Source organism: Amblyomma maculatum, chromosome 3 (assembly GCF_055883805.1).
Source record: "Amblyomma maculatum isolate TAMU_Amacu chromosome 3, ASM5588380v1, whole genome shotgun sequence".
Taxonomy (NCBI): domain Eukaryota; kingdom Metazoa; phylum Arthropoda; class Arachnida; order Ixodida; family Ixodidae; genus Amblyomma; species Amblyomma maculatum.
The window spans coordinates 164,736,415-164,761,258 of NC_139346.1; the positions used below are offsets into that span (position 1 = coordinate 164,736,415).

General features: G+C 45.1%; 1 protein-coding gene across 1 annotated transcript in view; it reads right to left on the bottom strand.

Moving 5' to 3' along the window:
- Window positions 1-8,258: 8,258 nt before the first annotated feature.
- Window positions 8,259-24,844, bottom strand: part of LOC146196724 (2',3'-cyclic-nucleotide 3'-phosphodiesterase-like) — a 30,458-nt gene continuing 13,872 nt past the window's right edge. The window contains exons 2-8 of the mRNA XM_084598487.1: window positions 23,568-23,881; window positions 20,225-20,381; window positions 15,679-15,850; window positions 15,347-15,459; window positions 14,703-15,024; window positions 13,616-13,895; window positions 8,259-10,325 (exon numbers count right to left, since the gene is read on the bottom strand). Coding sequence (XP_084454613.1) covers window positions 10,229-10,325; window positions 13,616-13,895; window positions 14,703-15,024; window positions 15,347-15,459; window positions 15,679-15,850; window positions 20,225-20,381; window positions 23,568-23,857 — 1,431 coding nt within the window. The 5' untranslated portion in view covers window positions 23,858-23,881 and the 3' untranslated portion in view covers window positions 8,259-10,228. The remainder of the gene's footprint in view (window positions 10,326-13,615; window positions 13,896-14,702; window positions 15,025-15,346; window positions 15,460-15,678; window positions 15,851-20,224; window positions 20,382-23,567; window positions 23,882-24,844) is intronic.

Here is a 24,844-nt window from a genome sequence, read left to right on the forward strand (position 1 = left end):
CGTTGCTTTCGGTCTTTGAAAGCGAGGGCGCTGCTGTGCCTTTCCCGGTAAAACCCTTGTATTTCCCGGTTACCGTGCATTGTGGAAGAGAGAGCGAGTGAGGTGATACGACCATACGACGCTGCCGCGAAGAGTGGTGTAGGGCCGCGCTCGAGGCTGATCACTTCCAGGTGCGCGTCTATGGATCACCGTGCTTTGGATGCTGCCGCCACTCGCCTGTTTTGGTCCTCCTTCTGCGCGCGTTCCGTATGTGGGGAAGGCCGACCGGACCGCCGTCGCCGACTTTACGGGAAGGCCTTTCAGGGGGAAGGCACAGCGGACAGTGCTGCCGGGTGGTTGCACATGTGTTACCCTTCGTTCTGGCCTGTAATGCGTACCCAAATTGCACTTAAGCCTTTTTTTTTTTTTTTTTTACACTGTGACTTTGTGCACTGCGAAAAGCAGTCGCATTTATCTCGTCCGCTGATGCGACAAAAAGCGCCCGAAAAACACTCTGGATTTGACTCGGCCATTGTTCTCAGAGCGTGCAAGCCAGAAGCTTCCCTTTCCTCCGGCGCCGGGCCTTCAGCATAGCGGCTAGGCGGTCTTTCCCCTTTCCGTGTTCAGTTCAGTTCAGTCGTTCAGTCGTGTCCGACTCTTCGTGACCCTATGGACCATGTCACGCCACGCTTTCCGGTCTCTCACTATCTTCCTAACATCACATAACTTCATCTGCAGTGCCTCGAGGATGCCATCTAACCATCGCGTTCGCTGTCTACCCCTTCTCCGGCGACCCTCAACCTTTCCCAACATCAAATCTTTCTCCAGCGACTCCTCTCTTCTCATCAGATAACCAAAGTAGCTGAGCTTTAACTTTAGAATTTGACCCTCCAATGAGCAGTCAGGGTTTATGGTCGACAATATCGACTGAGTTCATCCTCTGGCAGTCCAAGGAACTCTCAAGAGTCTTCGCCAGCACCACAATTCAAACGCGTCAATTCTTCGGCGGTCAGCCTTTTTCACAGTCCAACTCTCGCATCCATACATCACAACTGGAAAAACCATAGCACGTGTTATACGGATCTTGGTTGGCAGACTAATGTCTCTGCTCTTTACTAGGCGGTCAAGGCTAACCATTGCTCTCTTTCCCAGAAGCAGGCATCTCCTAATTTCATGGCTGCAGTCTCCTTCCGAGGTAATCTTGGAGCCCAAGAAGAGAAAATCTGTCACAGCTTCCACTTCTTGTCCATTGATGCTCCAGGACTTGATAGGGCAAGACGCCATGATCTTTGTCTTTTTAATGTTCAGTTTAAGCCCAAACTTCTCACTCTCTTCTTGTACGCGCATCAGAAGTCTCGAGTTCCACTTCACTTTCTGCCATTAAAGTGGTATCATCCGCATATATCTAAGGTTGTTGATACGTTTTCCAGCAATCTTCACTCCAGCTGAAGACTCGTCCAGACCGGCCTTATGCACTCTGCATATAGGTTAAATAGGCAGGGCGACAGTATGCAGCCTTGCCTCACTCCTTTCTCAATCAGAAACCAATCAGTAAGACCATGCCCAGTTCTGACTGTGGCCTCTTGCCCTTCATACAGGTTCCTGGGGAGACAGATGAGGTGAATTGGAACTCCCATCTCTTGGAGAGCTTGCCACAATCTGCTGTGATCTACGCAGTCAAACTCTTTCGCATAATCAATAAAGCAGAAGTAGATGGGTTTCTGGAACTCTCTTGCTTTTTCCATGATCCAGCGAAGGTTGGCAATTTGGTCTCTAGTTCCTCTGCCCTTGCGAAACCCAGCTTGCACGTCCGGAAGCTCCCGATCCACATACTGCTGCAGCCTACGTTGGAAGATTTTCAACATCACCTTGCTAGCATGCGAAATAAGCGCGATCGTGCGGTAGTTGGAACAATCTTTGGCACTGCCTTTCTTTGGAATGGGGATGTAAACTGACCTCCTCCAATCCTGTGGCCACTGCAGGGTTGTCCAAATCTTCTGACATAATGTATGCAGAATGTTAACAACGTCATGGTTGAGGTTTTGAAGCAACTCAGCTGGAATGCCATCAATTCCGCTAGCTTTGTTCTTAGCAAGGCTGGCTAAGGCCCATTCAACTTCACTCTTCAGGATGCCCGGCTCGAGATCAGCAGTCATAACCGTCTTATGTTGGGTTTGCACATTCAGGTCCTTCTTGCACAGTTCTTCTGTGTATTCCTGCCACCTCTTCTTTATCTCTGAGGCTTCAGTGAGGTCCTTGCCTCCTTTGTCCTTTATCACACCCAGCTTAGCACAGAAGCTTCCTTTGATATCTTTGATTGTCTTACACAGATCTCTTGTGTTCCTTAATTGGCTGTTGTTCTCAACTGCTTTGCACTGTATGTTCAGGAAGGCATTCTTATCTCTCCTTGCTATTTTCCGAAAATCCGCATTGAGAACCTTGTATCTTTTCCTTTCCCTCATAACTTTTGCCATCCTCCTTTCCTCAGCTATTTGCAAAGCCTCTTCAGATAACCAGTTTGCTTTCTTGCGTTTCTTTTGCTTTGGAACTACCTTAGTAGCAACTTCTTGTATTATATCACGAACATCAGTCCACATCTCTTCGGGCTCTCTGTCTTCTAGATCTAATTCTTGAAATCGATTCCTCACTTCCACAGCATATTCTAATGGAATTTGATCCAGATCATACCTGAAAGGCCTTCTAGTTTTCTGCGTTTTCCTCAATCGAAGCTTAATTTTGGCAACAAGGAGCTGATGATCGGTGCCACAATCGGCCCCAGGCCTTGTTTTTACTGCTTGTATAGCGCTTCTCCATCTCTGCCGGCAAAGAATATAATCGATCTGATTCCTGTACAGACCGTCCGGTGAAGTCCATGTGTACAGGCGCCTCTTGTGCTGTTGAAAATGAGCATTCGCTATGGTCAGGTTGTTTTCTTCACAAAACTCTACTAGTCTCTGCCCAGTTGCTCTCATAAGTAGGCACTGGTGGAGCGTGGCAATGCACATGTGGAGAGGATTTAACCAGCAGCGTGGATGGGGCGGCGATATGCGGGAGCCAAGTGGGAAGAAAGTCTCCCGACAGGAGAAGGTTCAACACCCTCACCGGAGAAAGAGTGTGACCGTACTCTTTGTTTGTTGTAATTTGTATTGCTAGCGGGGCGTTGGGTTAGAGGCTGAAGCCAACCCACGGGGTTGTGCCCATCTAGCATAGCATTTCTTCAATGGACAATTGATGTGTGGGGCCGGCCGCTGAAAATGACCGCCCTATTTCTTTGTTTTGCGAGTGTGTAAAACGGGATGTGATCCAAGAGAGTTTAGTCCAGTCTGAGCTGGGGCTCCATGCGTAGGCATGTAACGCGGCTGTTCTACTTAGGAGTTCTAACCGTTAGGTCGAAGAGTAAAGTAACGCAGAGTGTCCTTTTTGCAAATTCATTTGTACTTCCAGCTTTACGCTCTGTATATAGACCATTTTACGACCCTTGGAGAAACCGATTTGTCTGGGCTGTTAAGGGGGGAAGTCGTCAACACTTTCCTGTGCTATGAGAGCAGCCCAGCTCCCCAATATGGCAGCACCCTTCACCCCTTTTTAAAATCGTGTCATGCTGTAAATATATGTTCTACTATCGTCACCTTCAAGTACGCCTCCTTGTCTTCTCTACGCCGAAGTACATAACAGGAAGGGTTTAAAGAACCTTCCGAAAAGGAACGGACAACATAAATTCTACTAGTGACCACTTAGTGTGACCATTACGCATGTCGCGGCCGTCATGGCCAGCAGCGCTACTGGGGGCTTTTCTTTCTGGTCGATCGTTTAACTGGCGCTTACATGGGCGCCTGCCACAGGCGTTTGATTTCGCCGTGTGATGCTTAGTTAAATGGAAGAAATATGTGCAGCGCTTCCATCTGTTTCATCTATAATTGAAGAAAACCTGCGCTGCGCTACACGGGTATATAGGGAGCGGAAAATAAAAAGGACAATGTAGGAAACGGATACGGGCGTGGGGGTGGGGAAAGGAACACGACAAAGGTCACGTAAGGTGGTTCTGAGTAGCAGATTTCCCTTGCGGGCGTGTACTGGTAGATGTTGCGGTGCTAAATGCGCGGTAAAAGTCGTTCTGTGCACTAGGGCGGTTGTCAACTCCCACCTTCGCCGCATATATGGCGTTCGACTGCTTGAAATCAATTTTATTGGCTGGAAGGATATTGATCTATATTTCTACTCACCTTCTGGGCTTTAATTGATGTCGAGGCCGCATGACCGCTCGATTGATATGCAGCTTTGATGTTAACTGTGGGTAATATATTTACTGAAAACACTCTAGTGAGCGCCGCGTAAAAGGCATCCAACGCAGTTCAAGAGCTCACATGTACAATTGCTGTCAGGTACTATCGGAATGAAAAAGAAACGCTAACACCGTGGCGCCGATTGCTCCGCTGTTCGAATTTCTTCTCGTTACCAGGTAACGAAAATGCGAAAGCGCTAATTATTACATTACGGACGGACCTAGCGGGATACATGTGTCCGTGGAGAATTGTAACAGATGCGCCGTTTTTGTATCCTGTAAACAAATTTGAAACGCCGCTGATGCTTGCTGTACTAACGCCTCCTAGACATCTGGGTCTGCTTCTGTTTGCTGTGTGGTGTGGCGTTCGAGGAAGCGGCAAATGAATTCATACAGGTCAACAGCGCAATGAAGGCGGGGCAAGGACGTGTCCGCGCTGAGGGTAAGGGTGGCTGATCCTGGCCTTGATGGGGCTAGGACAGGTAGGTCCCCGCTGCTAGCGGCGGGGGCTAGCCAGCCAGCGAATTTTTATCTGTTGTAGGCCGTTATTGCACCCGCCACCGCTTCGGTGGTGGACGACGGCTGTTGCGGCGCGCGTCTTTCTTTCCCTCTTTTTTTCTTCTCTGTTTTCTCTTCTGTCCGCACGAGGCAGCGGAGGTGGCTCAGCTACTATAGAAAACCAGTTCCCTCCCCCCTCGCCGCGGCGTAATTCCGTCTCCTCAACGGTAGGGTCCCGCAACTTCTTTCTCCTCACTGGTTGCCTCTCAGTGGGTTAAACGGCGATTGTTACCGAAAGGTGTCTCTGAACGCAACCTAAAGCTAACATACACTCACTGAAGGCAGAAAATGGTTGCGGTGAATTAAGGTAATTGAATAGTGTCAGCGTTGTCATGCTCTCACTTCATGGCTCTGTTCATGGCCGATTTTGCAGCTAATCAGAAATAAAAACATCACATAATGTGACGTGAAGAGGAACACACCCCAGGCGAGATCTTAGTAGCTTAATTAAACGTTGCGATTTAAAAATAAATTAGAAAAAAAGTTGCGCGGCTTAAAAAAAATGGAAAAAAAAAAGTTGGCAGAGGCTTAGCTTGGTTAAGCCCGGTAGGTTGCGAAAGAAATACCCATGGCTACGCCCAGGTTCAGCTAATGTTTGGCTGGTGGTGGTGCTTATGGATATGCTTGTTATGGTTAGACTGTGGTGGTTATACAATGATTCACTCTGGATACGACATGGCGTCACGTTCACGCCGAGCTGTATACTGGGCACGTTGTTTAGCACGTCTTTGTTCACGTTCTTCATTTGTCTCCATAGCTCGCCGTTGTTTCATCCGCTCATTACGGCGAGCTGCCTTAGCAGTAGGCGGCATCGTAGTCATGCGCACCGCCGTCTCTCACGGACGGCGCGAGTTCGTCGCCCAGCTTTGAGGCGTGACGTCACACAGAGGTCAAGCGAAAGGTCATTTCATGTGCACCGCTGTCGCACCACAAAGGCTTGAAAGTGAAAGTAGTATTGCTTTCGCAATAAAAAAGTTCCACTTACAGGATTCAAACAGATGTTTTATTTGCTCAGTTCAGTTCAGTCGTGTCCGACTCTCTGTGACCCTATGGACCATGTCACGCCACGCTTTCCGGTCTCTCACTATCTTCCTGACATCACATAACTTCGTCTGCAGTGCCTCGAGGATGCCATCTAACCATCGCGTTCGCTGCCTACCCCTTCTCCGGCGACCCTCAACCTTTCCTCCAGCGACTCCTCTCTTCTCATCAGATGACCAAAGTAGCTGAGCTTTAACTTTAGAATTTGATCCTCCAATGAGCAGTCAGGGTTCATGGTCGACAATATCGACTGATTTGATCTTCTGGCAGTCCAAGGAACTCTCAAGAGTCTTTGCCAGTACCACAATTCAAACGCGTCAATTCTTCGGCGGTCAGCCTTTTTCACAGTCCAACTCTCGCATCCATACATCCCAACTGGAAAGACCATAGCACGAGTTATACGGATCTTGGTTAGCAGACTAATGTCTCTGCTCTTTACTAGGCGGTCAAGGCTAACCATTGCTCTCTTTCACAGAAGCAGGCGTCTCCTAATTTCATGGCTGCAGTCTCCTTCTGGGGTAATCTTGGAGCCCAAAAAGAGAAAATCTGTCACAGCTTCCACTTCTTGTTCATTGATGCTCCAGGACTTGATAGGGCAAGACGCCATGATCTTTGTCTTTTTAATGTTCAGTTTAAGCCCAAACTTCTCACTCTCTTCTTGTACGCGCATCAGAAGTCTCTTGAGTTCCACTTCACTCTCTGCCAATAAAGTGGTATCATCCGCATAGGTAAATAGTGTCAATCCATTGCGCCACTAAAAGAACGAGTGGGGTATGCTTTAAATGCGTTCTTCATTTTTACAATATTTCCGCTATCTGTCGCCATGTGACGCTGCTCAGAGGACCCTACGATTGAGAGAACGGAATCACGCCTCGCCGCGACCGATCACTACCACTCCGGCGAGCTTCGTGGCAGCGCCGGCTGGGAGGAGGTAAATACCTCCCCTTGGGGGAAAGAGAATCAATGATGGATGCGCCACCAAAACGTCTACGCTGGTTCCCGCGAGACGAAGAGAGAGAGCTTCTGGATCCAGCCGGCAACGAGAGCGGTCGCCTCCCGCTGCCTCTCCCGGCAAATACCGTGGCTGGGGGATAGCGGGCACGGAGTACGCAGCGCACACGGGAGGACTCGTCGTGCACGACCGTCTGTCTTCTGGTTCCCAACAGCGAAGCGACTGGTAAATACCGCACGCTCTCGCCGCCTCCCGCGGCAGACGGCGTGGTATCGTCGAAGAATGCGGCGCGCACGGGAGATCCCGGCCGCCATATTCACGGCGCGTGCAAATCTCCGCCGAAGTCGCACCCCAATTCCCCAGCCGGTGAGTCAAAAGTCCTTATGTAGCCTTGCCCCTCCAAGGAAAACCTTGTTGATGTGTAGCTAGCCGCCATGCTCTGTATTATTTGAAAGTGCAATAAATAGCATTCGAGCATTAACTATGTGTCGTCCCCGTCCTTTGTCCCCTTTGTTCCCTCCGCGGGTCGCCAGCGAGGACGTTGCACATGCGGAGTAGGAGCGGGGTGGAATACCGTCCCCTCATATCGCCACACTACAGAGCCAGTAGCAGGACCGTGCATCTTCGTTTCCTTCTCCCTACAGCCACAACAACAGAGACAAGTGTGGCAGATACTGCTCCTTTCCCTTCCTGTGAACCATTATTATAGTTCCGTGTATGTAGTCGGTGAAAAAAAAAATTACGAGCGTTTTGCCAATTATTAGCAAAGAATTAGAGGGGTTCAACGGTGTTGAACCGAATGTTGAGCAAAAGCGGCTGCGGGACCAGTACCCAGTTGCGATGCCGACCCCCGGCAGCTACGATTCGATATATATGGAGGCGAAATGGAGAGGCGTCCGTGTGCTGTGCGATGTCAATGCACGTTTCAGATCCTAAGGTAGACGAAATTACCTCGTTGTAGGCAGAATGCACTTCCATGCGTTGCCGGCGGACGCTTTCCTGCGCCACTCAGTCAGTTTTCCGCGGCGGCGAGCGCATGGCCAGTGCGGAAGCTCCTCCTTTCTGCGCCGGCGCGCGCATGTGATGGGATTGCGCTACCCTCCTCCTCTCTAACGACCCAGCTAGTGACCATGGTTACGGCGCATGCGCAGTAGCGACTGGTGCTACGCGCGGCGACTTTTGCTTTAAATGGCGTAGTGAAACTGTCATTACGACGTTGTATCCAGACGCTCCGAGATCAAACCCTACCGCCTGAACTACCGTTCCCTTCTAGAAACTGATGCTAACGCACAGATGATATTTGCGAAGTATGGCTCGCTTAGTGGCCTGGTTAGAGCAAATGTGATTTGAGTGACGACCTAAACACTGAAGATTCTGTCTACTCCCCTTTATCCCCATCCATGGCCATGAGCCTTCCCATTCAATAAAGGACACTCAATCAATCAATTGCAACGTTATAAATATATTTGATTAGTTTCGAATAACCTTGAACAGAGATAGTTGGATTATTCGGGTCACTATACCAACATTCACGCGAACAGGAGCCCCAGTGATTGGCAAACTTTTCGAACTTTTGCACCTGCCTAATGTGACATACAGGGTGTTCATATTTGAGGCCCGGGTTATAAAAAAATCGTATGCGAAATCTACTGCACTAATTGAGCTGAAATAACGTTCACAAAGCAGCAAAATCCGGTCTACGTTATTTGATGTGATTCAACATCGGTACTTTCCTAGATTTTCTGGAATTGACGAAACATTGCTCTCAGCGGCGTGCAAAACTTTCGCAGGAGATAGTCGAAAAGCTGCTTTGACATGGTGCGTCATCTGTCGAGCAGCGAGGCAAGCGCTCTAACGGCCGGGATGGCGCTTGCCTCGCTGCTCGACAGATGGCGCCCGATGTCAAAGCAACTTTGACTCTTGCGAAAATTGTGCACGCCGCCGAGAGCAGTTTTTCGTCGATTCCGGAAAATCTAGGAAAGTATCCACGTTGAATCACTTATCAAATAACGTAGACCATATTTTGCTACTCTGTGAACGTTATTTAAGCTCGAAGAGTGCAGTAGACTTTGCATAGGATTTTTTAAAATCCCGGCCCTCAAATATTCAAGACCCTGCACAATGGAAAGGGTAACAGGAGAATAAGGGACTCGTTATGATGCACACTCAAGAGAAGTCAAATGCAATATTGATTGCATAATCATTACAGGAAGTAATTTGCACAGAAAGTAAGACAGTCAGATGCCTCCAGTGGGATTCAAACTCGGCCTCCGCTTGCTTGTATGTGCTCTACAAGCAGAGTTTCGGTGGCGGCTGTCTAGCCTTCTATAGTCGAATTCATTTTATTGCGTGAAACCTAATCTTGAGAATGTTTAACAGCATCACTCCCGACCACATTATAATGACAGATTCCAAAAATGAATAAAACTTTCCATGATTGCCGACTGCTCCGGCAGGCCAAATGTGGTACTTGTCAGAACAGTATTGTGGCGTATGACAACAGTATGACAACAGTATGACAAGATGTATGCGTGGCATCATTTTGGTGCAACTGGCAGGGTTACTAGACAATGCCACAGTGAACAATCCCCGTAAATTTCTTTAATGCACTACTGCCGGAATAACTTTCTTCTCTTTGCAGCAGTGGGCACAATAACTCAAATCCAATGATGAAAGAGCTTCGCCAAGGCAACTACAACAAAGGGATAATTTGCCAATGTATACGCTTCGCTCGCATAGAAAAGAAAACAGAGAGGCGATGCGAAAATACATACTTCCTCAAGAATTGTTCAGGTTTTGTACTGACAGTATGAAGTTGTGCGCATCCATCCTTATTTATCGCTATACATTTAGTTGCTTATAGCCTCAATGTTTCATTTTCTTTTGTTACCAGCCACTCAATTAAACACAAAGAACAAAGGGGAGGAAAAGCTGTTTTGAACAACCGCTAGCTATGTAAGAAAGTTGTAACCACCATTAAAATGTTCACGCAAGCATTTCGCAAGACACCATATATCTTTTTCAGGAATTGGCTAAGCTGGCAGTGTCAACACAATGCATTGTACGGTGCAGTGGAAGGCACTGCAGGCCAGAAATCCAGAACCGATGCAGTGTTTGGTACAGGTATTGAGGGACCATGTGCAGTGAGACGGGCCTCGGAGGTGTCTGGTGAGGCCTGCAGCAGTGTGCCTCGCGAAATGCTGCTTTTAGGCACATTAATCCGGGTTCCTGGTGTGCATAAACTCTACAATAAGGCACAAGAAAAAACAGAGTGGAGCACAGTGACAATTAGAAATTAATATAAGCTGGCTCCTAGTCATTTGTGTGGCAGCATATTCCAGTGCTACAACACTCCATACTCTCCATTCAGCAGGTCGCCCACATCTGGTACTGCAGGCAGAGACTGGAGCGGGCGCTCAATGGAAGTGGGTTAACGATCGGCGGGGCCTACTACGCCTCGGGTATGACCCGGACGCCATGTTCCGAGTCAGTGACCAGGTGTTGCGGCTAAGCCTGCAAAATGTAAAAAGAAAGAGGCACGGGTCCATGTGTACTCTCTTCCATTTCGATCACGACTCCAAAAGGGATTAGCTGCTGAAGAACGCACCATGAAGAACGAAAGTTAAGTAACTAGTTTTTGATGATGGGAAAGAACAAGAAGTGCGGGAAGACAAAATCTTGGATGAACAGAAATATTATTCACGCAAAACAGAAAATTAGAAGAAAACAAAAAACATGTTCCCAAAATGGCAATGGAGATGACAAAAATTCTGTTCGCAGTATGAGACGTAATTTGAAGCACCTAATTAAGAGGAAAAAGACCGATTTTGCAATGTCACGCTAAAAAAACTTTCTTTCCGAAGCACTGGCTAAGTTTTGGCGTTTTGTAAATCAGCGGACCAAGCAGTGCTGTTCTAATGCTGAAGTTAATACTGCAGAAAGAGCTGATCAATTTAATATTTTCTTTTCGTCAGTTTTTACTAAGGTTGATAGTACATTGCCTAACATTTGCGACTACCTGCCTCACCTGCCATTTTTGATATGTAGAAACCCAGGAAGGTGTTCTAAACCTTCTGCTTAATATTAAAACAAAGAAAAACCCTGGACCGGATGACATTCCTAATGAATTCTTAGTAAGGTATGCTGAATGGGTGTCTAAGTTCCTTACGAAAATATTTCAATCTTCAGTAACGAATTATGTTTTCCTTATCGCATGGAAACTAGCCAGAATAGTACCAGTTCATAAAACTGGCAGCATTTCAGACATTAGCAACTAGCGGCCAATTTCCCTCACAAGTACATGCTCTAAGCTCTTGGAACATATTATATCCAAACACCTTTCACATTACCTTGAAATGTATGACTTTTTCTCATCTGTACAACATGCATTCTGTAAAGGTCTGTCTACAATTACACCATTAGTTGAACTAGTCCACGACGCTTCGCAAGCGATAAATTCGAGCAGACAGATGGACCTTATTTATTTAGATTTTGCCAAGGCATTTGATAAAGTCTCCCACCCCAAACTTTAGCTGAAAATCAAAACAACGCTTAAAATCCTAATATTACGAAGTGGTTCATCTCGTACTTACAAATTCGCCAGCAGTATGTTGAAATAGACAGGCATAGATCTAGCTTACAACATGTGATATCTGGAGTACCTCAGGACAGCGTCCTGCCTCCTTTTATTTGTTATTTTTATTAATGATCTGCAAAATCGGGTTTCTGTTCCTATAAGATCATTCGCCAATGACCGCGTAATAATACCATAGAATCTCCGAAAAATCAAATCAAGTAACAATCCAGCCTTGAGAACATAATAAAATGGTGTCATGATTTGCAAATGGTAATTAATCCTATAAAATCAGTATGCATGTCTATTACAAGAAAGAAGAAGTTCCTGCAATTTCCGTATAGTATCCATGGCAGCGAGCTCCGAAGAGTAGAGGAGCACAAATATCTAGTATTAATATTCAGAAGCAACTTGCGATGGAATAGACATATAGAGGAAATAAGTAACAAGGCAAGTAAGGCGCTTTGGAGTTTAAGGCATAATCTACATAGCGCTACCCCTGAAATTAAAACTTAGCCTATACAACAATGGTTAGACCTGTCATTGAGTACGCAAAAATAGTCCGGGACCCTTGCACAGAGAAAAATGGTAAGAAACTGGATAGGATTCCAAGATTAGCTGCTCGATTCATCTTCGACAATTATAGCAGTCTTCACTCTTCTTCAGAATTATGTCAGCGTGCAAAGCTTCCTAGCTTACAGGTAAGGTCCAAGTGCGACAGGCTGAAATTTGTTTCTTATTCATCACAACGAAATAAAGGTCAATAGGAAGAAATATTTTGAAGTTAATATTTATCAAACATCTAGACACTGTCACAGCATGTATGTTCCTCCTCCAGCAACTTGTAATGATACATTCAAGTAGAGTTTCTTCCCCAGAAAGATAAAAGACTGGAACATGCTTCCCGATTTCGAAGTTCTGTCTACTTCTTTGAATGCTTTTCTGAATAATTTAGACAGTGTTATATATTGTGAGACTGCAGTAAGTTAAATATGTGCTTTTTTTATGTTATTTTGTTGTTTTTGTTCAAGTGTATCATTTTTAATACATGGCTCTAAGAGAGATTGACTTTTTTTTTGTAACGCAGTGTATGGTATGCATTGCACAAATTTCCATGTGCTTGCAATTAGTTGTTACTTATACATATTACATATAAAAGCTTAACCTAATTGGGTGTGTTGCCATTGCTTGTTTTCCTTTTCTGTATGTTTCCACTCCTGTAATGGCCCTCCCACAGGGCTGGCAGTATCAATAGAGAAAGAAAGAAAACACTGATGCTTTCCGTATTTCCACACCTTCATCTGCATTCAGTCCATATGCTTGATATGATTACACCATTATGATAGCGTTCTGAAATATACCTCACAATTTCTCCTTTCACACATATATTTTATTTTCAGAGACGATTAATACCTATATCCCATCTCAAAAGATGTTTACAGCACTAAAAGAGGTAATGAAGGGCTACATGGGCCAGTAAAGATTGCGACTACACATGATTTTGTTCCTACTACATTCTTACACCGTGGTCAATAGGGAATATAATAATGCAGTGTGCCCCCATCCTCATCGGCAAAGGTCAACCTTAGCTTTTGCAGTACTGCAAAAAGCTTGTGAAACAGACTATATAGGCACTGAAAAATATTACATGCTGTGAAGAGTTACTCGTTCATGTATAAGTTGCCCCGTTGTACAGGACGCACCAACAAAAAAAGTAAGAACAGATGGAGCTTTTTAGCTCACAGATGAGGTTGATAGAGACGATTGATGATGAGGGCGTATTGCAGTCTTACATACACAGTGATCAGCTGCGACAATACCTATGAAGTCTTGAAGCAATTTAATGGCGGGCCTAATGGTATAAAATGTTGAGGAAGATTTCTAGCCCACGTCCTCTGTAGTGCTCCCTTGAGTAGGCGTCTATTTTGGCTGGCAAAATATTCCCTATTTATTAGGTTCCATACTCACTCCCTACGAGAATTTCCTGGATTCAAGTCTGCACCCCTCCGACAGTTTTGTTTTTCTCTTAAGCTCGGCAGATGCAAGCCACAACATTCTTGGTCAGGCTTGGCAATGTTAAAAAGTGACCTCGCACTTAAAAAAGACAAAATTGCTACTTATAAGCTCGAAAATATGGTACACTGCGCAACGACAGCAATGTAGGTTACCCCGGAGAAATTCCACACTGCTGTCACTCCAGAAGGTAATAAAAAAGAAAAAGTCTCCTCACGCAGTTGTGTGGGGCTGGTAATAGCCCGTGAAGACTGCATTCAGTTCTACTGCTGTGTCGCAGACCAGGAGGCAGGCTTCGTCAGCTGATGACACGGAGCCATAGATATTGACACCAGCAACCTTCTTGGCGCATACCGAGCCCTCTGCTGATGGCCCGAACCAGGAACGCAGCTTTGATGAAAGCAGCTTCCATGGGGCAGTGACCGCTTGACTGTAGCTGTACTCCATTCCGTTCAGGGAGCCAAGCGGGATAACAGTGATTCTTGAAGGCTGCAAGCCTGATAAGATGCCATTGACTTCAGTTACCTGCGTCTTCAACATATTCTACAGACCCAAAAGCACATCTAGAATAGTCAACCATTGTTCAATGCATTTGCTTATATGCAAAAATGTTGTATGTCGGTCTTGGCCTGTGTACAGGCCAAGGCAAAGATGTGATATATAGACTGTGGTCCCTGCTAGACGACTGTGGTTTGCATCAGAAGTTTCCTTCCACAACTAGGAAGTTTCCATTAAGAAGAATACATTGGTTTGATGGCATGGTGTGAAAATGAGGAAAAGAGTATCATTGAATGATGAAATGCTCGAAGTGTCTACCACGACATGCTGCATTTTCTTTTTGATTTTGTGGTCGATGGTCAGCCTTTGTGGTCACGTGAACAAAAAAATGGGGGAGAGGACGATCAACTGGACTCATGCCAATGTAATGGATATTAGTTTCCCTCGCCAATCAATTCTCACCCAGATTCCAACCAAATTTTGATTTTTTTTTTCTTCCGCTCTCCAATTTATTTCAATTATGATGAAAATCTTATTCAATTTTTTTTCTAATTTCTTTCTTTATTCATTCCTGCCAAGCAACTCTTGGACTGGCATCTCCCTTCCCTCCCTTGAAAATGGGGAGTACAAAATCCTGCTAAACACCTCCTGCGTAAGAAGTGCCATGGAAGGCTGTCCAGTATCGGCGTCCATGGGAACCCACCTCCCACAGATGCCGAAACCGAAGAATCTCCCAATCACAGCCCTCCTCCTACTGTCACATTAAAACTATATTCACAAGCGGCAACGATCAGTTGTCATCTTACCTTCCAGATTAATCTGTTCGTGAGTGCTGCGCAGAGCATCCTCTTCATTACTGCTGCCATCTTCCGGTGCGAACTTGGCGAGGTCGACAATGCAGGCAACTTCCTCCCAGTTTGAAGGACTAAGGCTCATCGAAAAGCGAAGTGTAACTGCGCCCATGTCGCCAGCGGCCTCTGCTGCATTATCATCACCCCCGCTGCTGTCATGAGCCTCCGTCAAAGAAGCCTGGTCCTCGCTGAGCTCCACCATGGCGAATACAAAGCCTTGGGTAACGGCGTAGCCAAGCACATGGATCGTGTCGCTCCGGCCGTATGCTTTTCTGACCTGCATGAGTGCGTTTGAATGGAGCGTGTGTTGGCATCACTAAGAACTCCACATCTAGAAGATAATTAACTCTTACAGTTAAAAATATTGTGAAGTCGACTTCATCTACTTTGATTAGTGAATTTTATTATGTGGGTGTATCAAGGAGGCGACATGTAAGGTCACAAGTACAAAACACAGGTTACGTGGCAAGGCACTCCCAGGGAGACGTTTTAGAGAACGCAGATTTTGCAACTAAATCCTACTGACTGAAAACAGCTTGAAAACAGGCCATGTTTCGAAGGAACGCTTCGTATACTCAATTGTGTGGATCTAAACGTACCTTCTCGCTGCAGCAGTAGTCGCTGTCCGTTTTCGCTCGCCCAAAGAGACACAGTCGTGCCAGACAGAAAGGAAACACGCAGGTGTTGCTGATGGCTTTCAGGTCCAGGGTGGCTGAAACGAAATAGGCAGAACGTGTTATGCACGACGAATGCGCATTCGTGGTAATGTGGACATTGAGTTCGTCCAAAAAATGAGAATGCGCAGTCTTCGGGTGTTTATTTTTTTAGCTATAAAAACTCCAAATTCGACAAGAATCAAATAATTGAAGACTTCTCACGACTCCCCCACTAATGTACGACTGCCAGCAATCTATGGACACGTAGCACTCACAGTCTTCCTCACGTAGCGTGGTCCTGAGCTGTTGGAATCGTCGCAGGAGCAAGGCCGCGTCCTTGGGTCTCGGGGACCAGCCCATGGCGAATGGGTGCACCTCCTCCCATTGCTTCACTCGGTGGGTCAAGTACTGCTGGCCAAGTCCCTTGTTGTTGGTCGCCATCAGGACCTGCCATAAAGGCAGGAAAAATCCAGGATTCCACCACAGCGTCGCTACGTCATGCATGACATTAAAACTTCCCTGCTCCGTCGGAAATGTGACAGCAACAACTCTACCTCAGCCCATTTGTAATAGCAGCTTTTCTTGGCAACACACGGAAAGCTACAAGGTGAGGTTACCACAACTACGTCATTCCACCAAATATATAGCTAGTCAGTGGGACGGTATGCCTGGTTGCCTTGTTCCTTCGCGGCAACTTCATTCTACCCCTGGATGTGCTGGAACCATCAGTATCATTGGTGTTACAAGATCACGTGAACCTTGCACGGAAATTCAAAATTAGACAATACACAGATCACGTATTCTCCGCTTATAATGTGGCAAAGACAGGTTTAGTCTAGCCATACAAGTTACCCATATCAATAAGTACTCTGAGCAATCCGCTTGGCAGGTGACGTTTCCCGCCTGCTTCCAACATACTGCTGTTGTTTATATACCTATGGGGATTTGGTTAGTACAAGGCTAGTGGCGTAGTTGCACTGCTGCTTCTCTCGATTTTCAAGCTGATATTAACTCCACATTCCGATGCTTAGTTATAGAGGGCCACCATGCTAACATCACCCAACATTTGCTTTACAGTTTTTAATTATTTATCTGGGAGGAGAATTATCTTGCAAGTTGGTCATAAAATTGGACATTCAGCTAAGTGACCTTCCAAATCCTTTTGCTTTTACTTGTAAGCAACGTGCGCAAAACAAACCCTAGTAGCACAATATGTTTCTGTAACATTGCAGCAACATTGTCAATGTTGTACAATGTTGCGATAACATTGGACTACATTTATCCAACATAATGAGAAAACTTTCAACATTCGATAACGTTGCTGCAATGTTAACAAGTAACATGCTGGCAATGTTGCTCTAAAGTGGTCTTTCCACATTGCAGCAATATTGTCAAATGATGTATAAATGTTGAACCACATACGATGACATTGCTATAACATTTATTTTATTGGCTAACTGTCGTTCTTTCAGACTATTTCTGCAGCCCAAACAGAAAAGCCGGTATTAGGTCACTCCATTGACCTTGTCACTTCCCCGCATGACAATGTTTATTTATTTTTTAGTTTGAGTGTAACCTTGCATGTCATGTGCATGCGATGAACAGTAGAAGTGTGCTGAACTTTGTTACACTGAGATAGAAATATATATATATATTTATATGCAATATATTTAGACTGCTGAGATTGCATTATCTTTCAATTAAACATGCGGACTAAAATTATAACTGCTGAAGAAATTCAGCTCTGTTTTCACTAATGCCCCGCAGCCTAATGGTCATGGAGATCGTTGCGAATCCAAATCAAGTCGAAATCGCGGCCGCGCCGAGAGCCATTCCTGCCAAACCGCGTGTAAGCGGCGATCGCGGCAAATTCTTCACGTGCATGGAGCATTTTCCTTCCTCAATGGCTCACGTGTGTTTCCCTTATTTTAGCGTAGTTTTCTTGTGGCCGCCGTGTTCTTGCTGCTGTGTTGCATTGCGGCTTCATAAGAATTCAGCTGAAATGACGGAGGCCTGCACAGAAGATAACATCAGTGGTGAGTGATTTCTAACCTACGTTGTTGAGCTGTGACACGTGTTGCCTGGCACAAAGCCAGTAGTGCATATATGCATGTGTTACCCATGCCCTTCGTGATAGTTTGGTAAAGTGCTACATTCATTGTATCATGAAGAGAGTGAAGTGTTCGCTAAGCGAAGTGTCGATCCGGCAACGACGCCGAAGAATAGCAGAGGTGGTTAACGACGACTAGAAAACTGTTCGGCAGATGTCAGTCTTGATAATGGTTGTGACAGCAGATCATGAAGAGAGTAAAGTGTTCGCTAAGTGAAGTGTCGATCCGGCAACGACGAAGAATAGCAGAGGCTGTTAACGACAAACTAGAAAACTGTTCTGCAGATGTCAGTCCTGATAATGGTCGTGACAGCTGTCCATGTCAGTGTTCATAGAGCAGCGTAGAAATTTTGTAATTTTTGTAAATTTTGTAAATTTTGAGATGTGCCCACCAAGATGCTTAACTTAGCAATTCGATTTTTTTTTTTTAGGGATGCAGCTTCACTTGTGACAACATCATGATTTGGAAGAGACCCTCATCGTGACCAGCTGGAGGCTACCAGGGCACAAGCATTTTTAGACATGCTAAATTGTTCAGTAAAATGCTGACAATACTTGTTTGTAGTTTTCCAGTGCAATGGTGCATGTCCAAAGAAGGAAGGATTAAACTAGTCGTAATGTCTCTACTGTTCATAATATGTCTGCTTGTTTCTGAATACTGAACTAGGTTGTACTCCTACTTTGTATATGTATTTGTGTCAAGTTTCTGCACAAAATAGTGCTACACTGTGCTATAGTGTTTGCGTAAATAGTTTACTGAAGTGTTTTATATTTGTAAATGCAAGTTGGAGGGGTGGTGGGTGCATTTTCATGCTATGCTATTGTGCTCAGTAACTGTTCAAAACATTATCTCTGGTTCTTGTTCCCGAATGGCCTGTGTGTTGTTTTGTAGCTTTGTTGCAAGTTACTGAGTAAAGTAATTAAATAAAATAAATCTTGTCTGTGAAATGTAGGCCCATGTGGCACATTTTTCAATCTATGCCAGTGTGCCTGTGTAAATGTTCAGTATGTTATATATCTGCTTCCTTTTTCTGAATAGGCAGTACTGCTGTTTTATATTTTGTTTCAAGTTTCTGCAATTAATAATTTACTAAAGTGTCATGTTTGTAAAACTCAAGTTGAGGGACATGCACATTTTAAAGCTATGCTGATGTGCTTAGTAACTGTTGACATTATTTGTGCTTCCTGTTCTTGAGTAGCCAAATCGGCTGTGTGCTATGTATGATTGTTGAAAGTTTCTGCATAAAACGATTGTCTTGAAGTAAATGTCTTACATTTGTGAAACTAGCTTCTGTATGTCAAGCTAATGAGTATACTGGAATCAAGCTTCCTGTTAGGCTAATTGAATAAATTCTTGACAAATAAAATAGCGCTAAAAAACAAATGATGGTTATTTGTAATGCAAATGCATATATATAAATCATTCTAATTGCCAGAATAACCACTTTCAGTGCCATTTTCAGGTCACAGCAGCTTATAGCGTCTAAATGAGCACTGGTACAGAGCTGATGAATATTACATTTAAGGTCTCATTCAGAGCAAGCGGCTTGAAAACTGGGGAAAAGCTGTGTTGTCAAGTGCAGCCTTTTAGGTATTCGTACTCCTCTGCACCGCACTGCCGTGTGGCAACGAGTAATGTTCAGTTGCTCATTCTTGCAACCTTAAGCTACCATAACCATTGTGGTACGACGATACCACTGCACATGGTTTAGCCTTTCACAAAAAATTTATTGAACAGCAAGCATCGATAGCTAGTGGCCAACAATGCGGCGGAATGTTGCCTGAAAGTTTCTGAAACATTATAATAGCTTTGCAGCAATATTGCACTAACGTTGTCATGGGAATGTTGCATGTGTGCAAATAAAAAGTTGTACCAATATTAAGAAAATGTTGCAGCCATGTTGCATTAATATCGTCTTCAGAAGTGGCTTAAACATTGACTAAAGATTGTTGTAACATTGGTGCAATGTTGCTTCAATGTTGTCTTATGTATGTTGCAGCAACGTGGCAAAAAGAGGACACTAGCCACGTTAAGGCAATGTTGAAAGCAAACATTGCGGCCACATTGAGGCAACAAAGTGTGCTACTAGGGAACACGTAACAAGAAATAGATTCTCTTGCCTTATTAGTCTATTCTGATTTTATTCCACTATCTTACCAGCAGATTCTTATTAGATTCTTATTTGGTTCGGTATTAGAAATCACAGTTCGCAAAAAAGATTTATCAATTCGATTGTTGTGTTTCACGCAGGGGTGGTAGCGAAAGTTTATTTCGCACAACAAATACGTCTCGATCCAGTTCCCCTGTGACAGTATTTCGAAAAGGAAATGGGAAACAGTAGCCATGTTCATTCCACCCAACCCAAAGCCAGCCGAACACTGTCGCTATCTGCTTGTATGGAATGTAAAGAGTAAAGAGCAGATAAGGAAATGCTGATTTCTTCGTTTCACCTCTTCTTAGCAGATAACAAAGCCGTTTCAATTTCGTTAGGCTGGGATTACTACATCAGATTCTTCTGTTAAACCTGGGATTCACAGATTGATGCAGTACAACTATACAGGCTATTATACGAACACTAATATCGGCGCAAAACCTGAACTCTAGAAAGCCTGCAATACACAAGTCTCCATATTCAGCTTCAAGACCAACTGCAATAATTTGTAACCAGCTAGGAATCACTAATGTACCAAGAAATAAGCAATTACAACACCTTGGGATCCAAGACGACGTGATGCGGCATGTCGACCAGAATGACAGTGTAGCCGTACCTAGATGCCAGCACTAGAAACTTCGCAATCTCCCACACCATGACATTGGTGTTCTTGTTTATGATCATTGGTACGTCATTCTTCATGAAACCTTCAATCCTGGAACAAACGCAAGAAAAGCATGCTTTTATATTGATCGAGCCTCGATAGCTAAGTTTCAGGACATTGTCTACAGACCAGAAATAGGTTGACATCAGCGGCCATATAGTGCCTTTAGCAGTAGTGAGCACAATTACAGAATTTCTCTAAATCATCTACTGGTCTGCATGCTGAGACTCCATCATTGCCCTGCAAAATTGCTGGCATTTTCGAAGATTGAATACTAGAGTCCTCCTTTCTCGGGACCCATGGAATAAACAAGCTGTGCAACTCTCGACCATGTAGCGTATTCATTTACAAAAGCTGCATGTCCCACCTCACATCTTCATTGGCAGGCAGATGCTCGATGCCTTTTACGGGGCCGAAAAACTGGTAGGCGATCGACTCACAGTATCAATCGCTTTTCATCACCACGACAGTTCAGGAGCATTGCTTAGGCCATTTGGCTTCACTGATCCGTGCGTTTTGACCTGAGCTTCTCGGATGCATCACCTATTGTCCGCAGAGTCATTTGCCAGATAAGCCAGTGAAAGGCTGATTCACCATAGTTAAATCTCGTTACAAGAGACACTGTTGTAAAAGACACTCGGTTTTAAAAGACATTTGAAAATGGTTTGGTTGGCTTTCCTATGTCTGCCATGTTAACAACATTGCATACAAGAGACATGGTTACAAGAGACACTCGGTTACTAAGGACAACTTTTTCAGGTCCCTGGAGTAAATTCTTCACTATTTAGAAGAGACAAAACCCAGGTGTGCTCATGCAATGCATCTGCAACATACCAACTCATACATGATGCACTCCAGATTCTTTTAGCTCAATTCTGTTCCATATCAGTGTCCTTTTTGTTGTACTATATGTCAGGAACTGAGGAGAGCTTCCCCATGATTGGAAAGTCAAAACGACCCCGCTGTTTCAGCCACTGGCATCGCATTACTGTCACCTACAAATCAAATCAAAATGCATAAAGGACATCCAGCATTTTTAACTCCTCGCTGATAAAATTTGATCACAAGATGAAAGCTCAGAATCCTGATGTCTCTCTCTTTGTGAATCATCTGAGGGTGACGAGCATGTAAGCATCTGAGGGTGAGGAGCATGTAAGAGTGCTTCAAAGGTATTAGAGCAACAGGAAGGCTTGCAAAGTGAAGTGCTTTATCTCCAGAATTTGAGAAGGAATACACTCTGCACTCACAAAAATACATACTAGTGTGAATAACTTTTTTAGGCTTTCCTAAACAATTTCCTATTAATGCGCGTGAATGCATTTATATGCTGATGTGCAGTAAACTGATCAACACAGTGCTTTTAGAATTTTTGGTTACAAGAGACCTTGCTTACAAGAGACATGTTTTTCAGGTTGCTTGAGTGTCTCTTGTAATGAGGTTTTACTGTAGATCACTGCATGGTCCTCTCTCGAGCGCTGTACTCGAGAATGCGATCAGAGAATAGTTCCAAAAGTCTTTGCAAGTGCGGCTCGACTTTTATTTGACCAATAGGACAAAAGGTGCACATTTAGAAAGGAGAATGAAGACATAGAGGAAATTCAAAAAAAGAAAAGTATATGCATTCTGTCAAGAAAAATTTTCCAGAATTTGTCACCACTACTTTCAACAGCAACTGGTAAATCGTGAAAAGACAGCTAGAACCCCACGGTGCCATAATGACAGTGTGGCGTTTGCACAATGGGCACTGCGCTACCACGTGCTGGATGTCTAGCCTAATAACAAGTGCTTAATATAGGTTTCAGTACTCCTTTGACTTCTGCACGTCCTAACCTGAAGGAAGGGCACCGAGGTGTAGCTTTCAGCATTAAGCCTAGAATGGTTATGATATACGAACCAAGTGCCTGCTAAGATCAATGCCGCCTGAGTAGTGAACACTCATTTATGCTGGCTCCAAGCCTCGGCATCATAAGATGCGCTACATCTAAAAAAACCATTCAGAGAGCACTGCAGAATCTGCACTGGAGAAATGCAAAAGCCTGAGCGTTGATGCTGTACACAGTGTATTGCGTCTTTCAAGAGCTTAGCCTCAGCATCACACTCTTGACGTTTTTGCTTCAATCCGGAACTTGAAGCTCCACTACCCCCGATGCAGATATCTTATACATGACGAAACAGTTCACGCAGCACACCAGCACTGCGTCATCCGGCACCGGCGACGAGAGAGCGACTGGCATAGAAAGGCGCCACCGGACGTCATGGCATTACGCATAGCCAGGATATGACGTGATGTTACGGTGGCAGTCAACTACCTTTCCTGGTGTAGAGAGGGGCGTTGATGACATCACGCGTGCTATGATGCACCATGATGTCACTACGGCGGCGGTTACCATGACAACTGCATCGTTGTGACGTCATCACATATGCATAGCCATTTTGCGCGTTTGGTTTTTCGCTCTTTTACAGCCTAATTATATTTTTATTTGATTATTTGACACTTATTGCACACTTATGATCACTGTCATGCATTTGTTTGGCTCATTAAGTCAGAAACACATCCACTTCTGGTTGACGTGACAGCACATGCCTTGGACGTCGAAATTGGTTGTATGGCTATTTTGACGTCTGATGGATTTTTGAAGAGCTTCACTGTGCTAGCTAAAGCTGGGTACTACTGTGTGTGCAACAATCACGAGCGTGGCGCTGGCAGGCAGTAGCTGGCAGCTGACTGACATGGACGAGCATTCAGCCCGCCAGGACCCTTGCATTCATGTTACCCCTAGGCCACGCAGGGGTAGCCTATGCTATTGCATCATGCTCTTAAAGGCTTAACTGTCCATAATTTTTACTTTTAAATTTTTGGCTCTAAATAATTAATTAATTATCCTATTGACATAACTTTTTGTTCAGCATCCTCACACCATTTTCTTTCGATTATAACCACTCATTTGATCGTATACCTCTTAGGAGAACGACAAAAAAAAAAACACTGTGCACACGTTTTTGTACACATCACCTTGCTGCTATAGCCTAGTAATGCCTTCACTTTAATAAGAAAAAATGATCAGAAAGTGGCGCAGAATCTTGTAGACAAAAAGAAATACTACACTGTAAATATTATGCCGAAGCTCCCCCTCCTCCTCCCCCCGCCTTCCGTTCACAAACATGCAGAGAGAGAGAGAGAGAGAGCCGAGCGAGTAGACATCTTGCCCGCTCTCGCTGTGAGCAGAGATGACTCACTTGCTGAGGCAGAGGTCGTGCGACTCGCGAATGGTCAAGCTGGACCTCTCGGGAGCCATGGGGGAGCTGAACAGTTTATCGGACCAGTAGGCGCGGCTCTCTGGGTAAAGCTCCTCCAGCTCCGAGACAACGATGTTCTTGCCCGATCCCGGAGGGCCTCGCACCATAAGCAGCAGGCGCCCGTGAGTGCGCAGGAAGCACTGGGTCTCCTCGTCTTGGACACAGGGTGCGCCAACGCGCTCCAGCAGTTGGGTGTTGTCCAGCGTGCTGCCGGCGCTGTCGTCCCCCATGGCGGTGATTTCTTTGTTGGTCAGCTGCAATGACGCGGTCTTATATGCTTCGCTATTGTTCGAATACAAGCACGCGCCACGCGGACGAAGGAGAAAACCGTTCCTGGCGACTGCGTTGCAATGGCGATACTACTAGCTGCTTTATATGCAAGTCCGCGGTAATTAAGGCTCCAACATATGAGCGCGCGACCAAGTGTGCGCCTTTGATTTCACCCCTTTGTGAGGACCGGCAATGAGCAACGTCAATGCGCTGCGCTTCGTTGGTTAGACTTCAAATGCACCGAGAGAGTGGGGAAAAACTATTGATAAAATAGAGGGTGAATGACTCCCTATGAGTGTATTCTTCAATTCAAGGCCCCGGCGACTTGTCATGGCTTTACAAAAGTTAGCGCCATCTAGTGACAGAAACAGAAACTGTGGGCGACGGCCATGTTTTGTTCAGTCCGCCCGCGCCTCCCACTGAGTACGCTGTCAACGTGCGCATTCGTGGAACTCGTGCATGCACCGGTGGTGCATTGGAATGCTCACAAGCGATTGTTTTATTTTTTAACATCACAGCAGACACTGCTAGCACGAAGCTCTAATCGGAATGATGCCAGCATGTTGCTGCGTGCCCTTCTACAGCCAGCGCACCGTCGTAGACGCGCACGGAAACAAGGTATACGCGTGTATGCGACCGCTCGTTCGCAAATCTAATCAGCTTTACGAGTGCCACTTGCACCATGTCAAGGATTACTGCACCTCCCTCTGACTGGGAGCTAGCTCACATAACGTGATATATCACCCAAAACAGCAATGTTGTTTTGCGTGCTATGGAGCCTTGTGAACTGGTGAATGACTGCAATGCTGCAATGGAGGACACGGGAGAAGGAGCAATGCATGTATAGCGAACGCTATAGTACAAATGCGTTCGTTGAAAACTTTTGTACGTAGATTGCATTCCCCATTGTGTATTTAACTTAAGACACGGACATGATTACCAAAACT